This window comes from Pecten maximus, unplaced genomic scaffold (assembly GCF_902652985.1).
Source record: "Pecten maximus unplaced genomic scaffold, xPecMax1.1, whole genome shotgun sequence".
Lineage (NCBI taxonomy): Eukaryota > Metazoa > Mollusca > Bivalvia > Pectinida > Pectinidae > Pecten > Pecten maximus.
The window spans coordinates 48,549-58,234 of NW_022982833.1; the positions used below are offsets into that span (position 1 = coordinate 48,549).

General features: G+C 41.1%; 1 protein-coding gene across 1 annotated transcript; it reads left to right on the plus strand.

The window, feature by feature from the left end:
- The first annotated feature begins 533 nt into the window (after positions 1 to 533).
- On the plus strand, positions 534 to 4,463 carry LOC117321021. The gene has a single exon (XM_033875498.1). The coding sequence runs from the start codon at positions 534 to 536 to the stop codon at positions 4,461 to 4,463; it is 3,930 nt and encodes a 1,309-aa protein (XP_033731389.1).
- The last annotated feature ends 5,223 nt before the right edge of the window (positions 4,464 to 9,686 follow it).

A 9,686-nucleotide genomic window follows, 5' to 3' on the forward strand; every position in this document is an offset into this window, starting at 1 on the left:
TAATAAAATATCTTATTAACTTCTATTTATATCTTTAAAAAGTGTGCAACATTTAAAAATTAAATTGCAAGGCTGAGGTGTTTGTCACACATGAATTGAGTGTACTGGATTAGGGCGATGTCACAAGTCCACAACGGAAAGAGGGCGTTTTAAAGTGACATGTCCCCGCGATATCCAGGAACATCTTTCCGACCAATAATTCATGTGGGCCCATAGGGTGATGCTCCGTTTCTGGTGACAGAAGCGTTGATGTTCTTCGTACGAACACCATAGGACTTCGGTCCTTTAGTCAGTTCATAGCTACTTAAAAACGTCTGCTCGCTTCAAAATCTATGATACATCTGATGCAAAAATTGCAAAACATATCTCAAAAAAAAAAAAAAAAAAAATTGTATCAACCAATCATAAGAAGGGAATTACGTCATTGAAAGAAAGGTTATAAATATAGACGTGAAACCGATCAAACTTCATTCTGCAGTAAAAACTAGAGGAGAACAAATCGGTAAATTTTACTCTGTTATTTTGTAGAAACCATGGAAAAACGACAAGCTATCGATCAAAGTGCTACTCCGGCTAAGAAGGGAAAGTTTTCTTGTCCAAAGTGTGATAAATCTTTTGAACACAAGAAGACTCTCACGAGACATGTTACACAACATGGAGATATCAAATGGAAATGTGGAGTTTGTAACAAAGAGTTTGCGAGAAAAGATCGGATGACGAGACATGAGAAGGTTCACGGAAAACCACTACATTTATGTTGCGGAAAATCGTTCTGGAGGGCTGATAAATACCATGAACATTTAAAAGCGCATAACAAAAGCCAACACGGAGGAGCATTGGAAATAGCCGAACACGAAAACAAAGAAAATGCCCAGCCTTCAAAAGATCAACCAATTAACACTGACAGATTAATTACAGAGATGGAAAACAACTCGGCAAACCCGACTATACAAGTTAATCAGCCAACGGAGAATGACGAATGCCCTGAGGAAGCACTCGGTGGATCCTTTAAAGTGGTCACTATTCCGGCAGAGGGTAAAGCCAAATTAGACGTCACAACATCCCTTCACCAACACTACGACACCATAAAGAAGAAAATAGAGAGCGCAGTTATTCAGGGGGGTGTCAAATGGTACCTATCGATCCAAGTCCAATTTTCGAAGCCAAAAGGAGAAACAGTGGAACGCGTTACACCTCATTTTCGCGGGAAGTGCCAAATTGCTCTGAAATCTAATGACATTGACGAAAACATGCGTGAATCGATACGAAAAATTCAGAATTCATTCACAGAGTATCAGCGCAAGGGTAGTAATTGGACATTAGACAAAGTGATCCAAATACAGATACATTTTGCCCGATACAAACCTCTCAAAGGGTCCAGTTACATACCACTACCAATCAAACTGAGATCTAAGCAGGCTGTCATTAACATTCAAAACAAGGACAACAAATGCTTCATGTGGTCGGTTCTAGCTGCTTTGTATCCAGTCAAGAGAGATTCTCAGCGTGTTACAAAATACACAGATCATCAAGGTGAACTCGATTTTTCAGGTATTTCCTTCCCCGTCAAAGTAGCAGACGTCAGCAAGTTCGAGGCAGGGAACAAGATCAGCATCAACGTCTTAGGATATGAAAAAGGTTCACTATTCCCAATCCACGTGACAAAGCAAAGGTTTAATCAACACGTAGATTTACTACTCATATCTGATGGACGGAGGTCTCACTACTGTTGGATCAAGAACGTGGACCGGCTTCTGAGTGATCAACACACACATAAAAACCGCTATTTCCACTGCATGTACTGCCTGCAAGGGTTTACCAAGGAACGAATTCTCAATGACCATATCTCGTACTGTCGTGAGCACGGGACCCAGAAAGTGAAGCTACCTTCAGAAGAGGATAAATGGTTGTTCTACAAGGAATTCAGAAAACAATTAAAGGTGCCATACATAATATATGCAGACTTCGAGTCATTTCAAGTGCCTATACATAGATGTGAGGTTGACCCGAAAAAATCACATACTGAGAAGACGACATACCATGTTCCTTCTAGTTTCGCTTACAAAGTTGTAGGTCTCACAAAAGAGACTTCTAATGATCCAGTGATTTATAGAGGACCAGATGTGGCGGAAACGTTTGTAAAATGTATGCTGAGAGAGCAGGAAGAAATAGAACAAAAATTTAAAACCGTGAAGCAGATGGTTATGACGGGTAGTGATTGGCAAGCTTTCAACCATGCAGTAAACTGTCACATTTGTGGAAAAGAGATGGGCGATGATAGAGTGCGGGATCATTGCCACGTGACGGGAGCATTCAGGGGAGCAGCTCACAACGAATGTAACATAAACTACAAGTTTACAGGACGCATTCCGGTCGTCTTCCACAATCTGAGGGGTTATGATTCCCATCTCATCATGCAAGCAATAGGAAAGATGTCTGAAAAAGAAATCAAATGTATACCAAATAACATGGAGAAGTACATTTCTTTTTCCATGGGCTGTATGGACTTTATCGACAGTTTCCAGTTTATGGGAACGTCACTGGAGAAACTAATAGCAAATTTATCTGTGGAAGGTAAGGACAAGTTCTCACACATGACGCAACATTTTGGTGACGAGAAAATTGAACTCCTGCTTAAAAAGCAAGTGTACCCCTACGACTACTTCGATGGCCCCCATAAATTTCAGGAGACTTGTCTCCCTCCAAAGGAAGCGTTCCGCAGCAGTTTGACGGGAGAGGATGTATCGGAAGAAAAGTACCAACACGCTTGCAAAGTGTGGAACGAATTAGGTATACACAATCTTGGTGAATATTCGGACATATACGTCTTGACAGATGTTCTAGGTCTCGCCGATGTTTTCGAAAACTTCCGAAATCTATGTCTGGATTCCTATGGCCTCGACGCAGCTCATTTTTACACCGCCCCTGGATTGGCATGGCAAGCAGCATTAAAAATGACAAATGTCAGACTCGAACTGCTTACCGACATCGACCAGCACTTATTCATTGAGGAAGGCTTAAGAGGAGGCATATCTATGATAAGTCACCGATTTGCTGAAGCTAACAATCCATACGTCCCAGGTTATGACCAAATGAAACCAAGAGAATATATCACTTACTTGGACGCAAACAATTTGTATGGCTGGGCCATGTCACAATACCTGCCGACTCATGACTTTGCTTGGCTTACCGAAACAGCAAAAGACATGCTTGATATCACATCAGTCCCTGATGATGCAACAGAGGGATACATATTGGAAGTGGATCTAGAGTACCCACCCGACCTCCACGACCTACACAACGAATACCCATTAGCTCCCGAACGGGTGACTGTGGGTAAAGACGAACTGTCCGACTACAGCAAAGTCTTATTTCGGAAGCTGGCAGACTGTGGAAATCCACATGATTGTTTGGACCATTACACCTCAGCACAGAAACTCGTTCCAAACCTTAGAAACAAGGAAAAATATGTGGTACACTATAGGAACTTAAAACAATATCTTTCTCTTGGAATGAAACTAACAAAAGTCCATAGAGTGTTGACCTTCGAGCAGACGCCATGGTTGAAAATTTATATAGATTACAACACGGAGAAAAGGAAACAATCCCGAAATACTTTCGAAAAAGATTTCTACAAGTTAATGAACAACAGCGTGTTTGGCAAGACCATGGAGAACTTACGAAAGAGAATGGACGTCAAACTTGTAAACAGTGAGAAGAAAGCAATTAAATTAACATGCAAGCCGACATTCCACGAGTTCAGAATATTCTCTGACGATTTAGTCGGTGTTCACATGCTCAAGTCGAAGTTGTATCTAAATCGACCAATCTACGTTGGATTCAGCATTCTGGACATCTCAAAAACCTTGATGTATGATTTTCATTACAATTACATCAAGCGGAAATTTGAATCTCATGCCCGCCTTCTCTTTACCGATACCGACAGTCTGGCATATACCATTCAGACGGATGACTTCTACCAACATATGTTAGAGGATAGTGATTTATTCGATACATCAGAGTTTAGAAAAGACAATCCCCTGTACAGTACAAAAAATAAGAAAGTTTTGGGCAAAATGAAGGATGAAACACACGGTGACGCGATACATGCATTTGTTGGACTTAAATCTAAGATGTATGCGTATACATACAATACCATGGAAGATATTGATGGTACAGAAGTGATGACACACGTTGAATCGAAGAAGGCGAAAGGTATCAAGAAATATGTTATCGAAAACCACACTCGTTTCGAGCAATACAAGGAATGTCTTCTTCAAAACAGAATTATTTTGTCTCAAATGAATCAAATCAGAAGTTTCAAGCACCAACTCTATAACATATCGATGACTAAAATAGGTCTGTCACCTTTTGACGACAAACGATATCTGCTAGACGATGGGATCACTAGCTATGCATACGGCCACTGGAGGCTACAAAGTAAGGAGAGTGAACTATCCTAGAAAGGTCTTATTTCAGGACCCCGTTGCATGGGAACAGGTGTACAATCGACACAGATCACCCAAGTACCATGGATCGGGTGGTAGACGGCTCTCAGTAGCGTAAATATATCATTGTCCATTATAGAGTAGGGATTTGTATGTACAGACGGGCACGAGATGGGTCTCTGACTTGTGTTCTGTCTCATTGACAGAGACGATAAAATATTGAATGTTACAAATTGTCTATTTATCTTTACCCATAATGCATTGCAACATAGAGTATAAATAGACCTGAAATCTAAAACTTTGTCATTTCATACCTGGACACCGACGAGAACACATCAACATGAAGCACCAGTGCCGTATTTGCTTTAGTGAATATATCTGGCCACATGATTTAAAACGTCACCTAAGACATAAGCATTCGGACGGAGAGGGATTTGTTAATACCAATCAGCAGCAGCAGCAGCAGCACGAACTATCCAATAAAGATGGTTTTGTACAGTTAGCACACCATACATTTATCCAGCAGCAGCAGCAGCACGAACTGTCCAATAAAGATGGTTTTGTACAGTTAGCACACCATACATTTATCCAGCAGCAGCAGCAGCAGCAGCAGCAGCAGCAGCAGCAGCACGAACTGTCCAATAAAGATGGTTTTGTACAGTTAGCACACCATACACGTACCCAGCAGCAGCAGCAGCAGCAGCAAGAGTTGGTATTTAAACATCCATTTACTGCAACTGTTTCGGGACCGACCTCGTGTGGAAAGACTTATTTTGTCAAAACACTGCTTCAAAATTGTATGGTAAAAGTATCACCACCGCCACAACGTATTTTATGGCTGTACAAACGATGGCAACCACTTTATGACGTCATCAAAGCAACAGTCTACCCTTCAGTAGAATTCATCCAAGGGATTCCTATGGATTTAGATCAAGATTCTTTCATAAATCCCAGTGTTAAAAACTTGGTAATATTGGATGATCTCATGTCGTCAGCGAGTAAGGACCCTCGCATAAACGAATTATTTACGGAAGGGAGCCACCACAGAAATTTGTCAGTCATAGCCATCAATCAAAACCTTTACTACAACAAAGATCCAACACAGAGGAGGAATTGCCACTATTTGGTATTGTTCAACAATCCTATCGATAAACAGCAGGTCATGACTCTTGCAAGACAGATGTATCCCGAAAATGTACAACATCTGATGACGCATTTCAAACAGGCTACCAGTAAACCGTACGGATATCTTCTCGTCGATTTGAAGCCATCCACTCCAGAATCGATACGCATGCGCAGTGACATATTTTCTGTACAGCCTATAAAAGGACAGAAAGATCAAGCTAATGCTCATTTTGAGGCTGATACTCCAACCGAGCAGACGTATTCCAAGCAGCAGCAGCAGCAGCAGCAACAACAGCAAACTGTAGACGAAACACATCTACTACAAGAAGAGATGTCCGCCTGTGATGATTGTGGTATCATGTTCCAAGACATACACGATTTACAGAGACACTTGAAAACCTGGTGTCCAGAAAACGATTCCCGTAAAAGGAAACGAGAATCAATAGACGAAGAGGAACCAGAACAAAAAAGGTGGATCTCATACAAGTCTGACGAGGAAAGTGATGAAAGTGAAGAAAATGAGGTTTTCAAATCCTTGATGAATGAAGCAGAGTCTTCGAACGAGGTTAAATGGAATAAAAAGTATGAGAAATACGTAAACGAGGGCATGTCTGATGACGAAGCACAGACGAAAGCGAACGAGAAAATGGAATCTGAAGATATGAAGCAATTTTACCAAAATTATAAAGCCATTATCCAGTACATTCTTCAGCTAAGAAATGGCAAGATTCACAAAAAGATTATGGATGATGTAACAGACTTCATAGAAGATGGTTATGGAGATAATAAAGCGATCAAGATGGCACTTAAAAAGAATCGTCATGTTTTAGAAGAGTTGTGGGACGATGACTCCGAAGATGATGGATCAGACGACGACTCCGAAGTTGATAAATCGGATGATGACTCCGATATAGATGAAAACTGATATAAATATAGTGTATCATGTCTAAAAGTTTCATTTCAACGTCTAGCACTCGACGAGGAAAGATGCCTTCCTGGGAGGGTTATTTAAGAGATATTTATTATAACCCTGCAAAGGCGGGGAGTTTCTCCGGACCCGACAAATTGTTTAGATATGTACGAAAAGAGGGAAAATACGTCATCAGCAAATATAAAATAAGAAAATGGTTGCAACGTCAAGAGCCGTACAGCCTTCAGAGATCCATCCGACGTCCATTCAAGCGAAACAAAATCATTGTGACGGGTATCGACGACCAATGGTCGGCTGATCTCATGGACATGGTCAAGTTCAAGAGTGAAAACGATGGTTATGCTTATGTACTTGTTGTCATTGACGTGTTCTCAAAGTATCTGTGGATGAGAGCCGTCAAAGACAAGAAAGGTGTATCTGTTGTGAAAGCACTACAAGACATTTTATCCAAAGGGAGACAGCCTGGTCGGATACGTACCGATAAAGGTCAGGAATTTAGATCGAAAGAGGTGAATGCACTCCTGAATAGATACGACATACAACATCTCTATGCGCAAAACGAATCCAAAGCAGCAGTATCTGAGCGTGTCATCAAGACCATAAAATCCAGATTGTACAGGTATTTCACACACAGAAGAAACTATGAATATGTTAAGCAATTACAAACGTTTGCTGACAGCTATAATCAAACATATCACCGGACGATTGGTATGTCCCCAGTGAATGTGTCTAAAGATAATGAGACGTCTATCTGGTGGAGAATGTATTGGCCGAGAAAACAACCAGTCTTACCGAAAACGAAGAAGGTTCGTAAACCTTTTAAGTTTAAAGTTGGAGATAAAGTAAGGCTGTCCCATTTGAGAAACCTTTTCTCCCGAGAATATGACCAAAAATGGACGGGGGAGATATTCACCATTTCTCAAAAGATACTTCGCGGAGGCTTAGCAGTGTATAGAGTCAAAGACTATGATGGAGACGAGATCAAAGGAACATTCTACCAGTCCGAGCTACAGAAAATAGATGTCAGGGACGATGATATGTGGAAAGTGGAGACCACTCTGAAAACCAGAGGAAAGGGTCGAAACAAACAATACTATGTGAAATGGCTTCACTGGCCGAAGAAATTTAACTCCTGGATCAATGCGTCCGATATAACCGATTTGTAGGAGAGTGAACTATCCTAGAAAGGTCCAATGTCAGGACCCCGTAATATGGGAAAGGACGTTCACAGATCGCTCAAGTACTATAGCATGGGTGATAGATGGCTCTCGTGTAGTTGTAAATATTAATTTGTCCATGATAGATTAGGTATTCTTTGTAAGGATGGATGTAGGATGGCTCTCCGACCTACATTCATTCAATCGCGACGGGGAAAATAAAATATTGTACATAAGAAATGCTTTGTTATTTTATATAATGTTGTAGAAATTTGACCGCGATGCAATCGGTCGAAATAGATTGGAAAATCCAAACACGTCATTACATGACAACATCGGTGGTCGCGGTACCCCCCTGACGGGGAGGAGGCGTGACCCTCCGTTACATCATCGGTACCCCCTGAGGGTCATTTTTATGCACTGGATAACCCTCCATTTGTGACGTCATCGGTACCCCCCCTGTCAAGGGGGGTGCCACTAGGGAGGTGCCAGGGAGGTGGTAAGGATTATATAGGGAATGCACCGGGTGACCCTGCGCTCGTATCCTCACTTTTGTACTACTACAAGCACTCCGAGTCTGTAACATGATCTCAGCTCATTGTATTGTGTCTTAAACTTGACAGTTGAACAATTATTCAGCGAAAACTGATACAGTTCTGTTACACCCTTACAGTGTTTCAAAGCAACAGAATCGACCCAGATACACAGTAATATTTTGTTCCCGTACAGAAATAGAAGTCTCCTGACATTGTGTCCAGGACAGACGTAACACTATATACATATACATACCATACACAAGAGGTATAAAGTGCCTAGTGCGTTTCTCTAAGTAAAACAACATACTATGATTAACGCAAGGCGTGTGGCGCTAGTTAGCGTTAGTTTGGTGGAAATATTCATTTTCGGAGGAATGCAATTTGGCTGGTTTGCACTTGTCTTTATTCTGAAGCAGGAAGGCGTGTTCAAAAATCTCTGCGTTACACAACAATTTGACAACTCAACTGAGGAGATTTCACAAATCGAAGATTGTTTTCCCCAAGATGAACAATTCAATTTGATTTTTAGCATTGGAATCGCCATATTCACCGTGCTTTCGGTTGTCAACGGTCAGCTCTACCAATCATTTGATATTAAACGGATACGTATGATCTATATGTAAGTATTGAAGACAAAATGCTGCTATGCCGCTGGGTATTACAAATATACACTGTGGGCTTATACAGACGCTGTCGTGTGGAGGGGCCGGGGTGGCCGAGTGGTTAAGGTGTCCCGACACTTTAACACTAGCCCTCCACCTCTGGGTTGCGAGTTCGAAACCTACGTGGGGCAGTTGCCAGGTACTGACCGTAGGCCGGTGGTTTTTCTCCGGGTACTCCGGCTTTCCTCCACCTCCAAAACCTGGCACGTCCTTAAATGACCTTGGCTGTTAATAGGACGTTCAACAAAAACAAACAAACCAAAAACTGTCGTGTGCTAGACTAAGGTCAAACATGTTTTATATTACAACTTAAGACTGATTAATAATAATGATATACAATGTATATAGAAAACAACAAAAATTGATACAATATGTGTTTGTGTGTTTTGTTGGGAGTACGGGGTGAGGGGTTGGCTAAGTGTGGGTGTTCCATTCATGATTGTTTGATATTCAATGGTAATTAGATTATAAACTGTATCTTTCATTTATTGTGATTAGAAGATTGCCCTATACATGTACATCCTCGGTTACACCATATGAAGGTAGAATAATTAAGGAACCAGTTTTCCAACAAAATAGAGTGCGCGTTGAGTGTCATCCGGTGTGTGATTAAAAACAGCAGCCATTAACGCAAGGCTAGACCAGATCAGGATGGCATTATTTTTGTTACAAAAAAAAGTGCATTATTTAACATTACTTTTTACATGGTTTCGTAATTTAATCAGAGTCGGGTAAGAATACATCAGCTTCGTAGGCACATTTGGGTACGTTCTCGAAGCTAATCATCTGAAGAGTGACTGTGGGGGTTGCCTTCTTGTTAATATAAA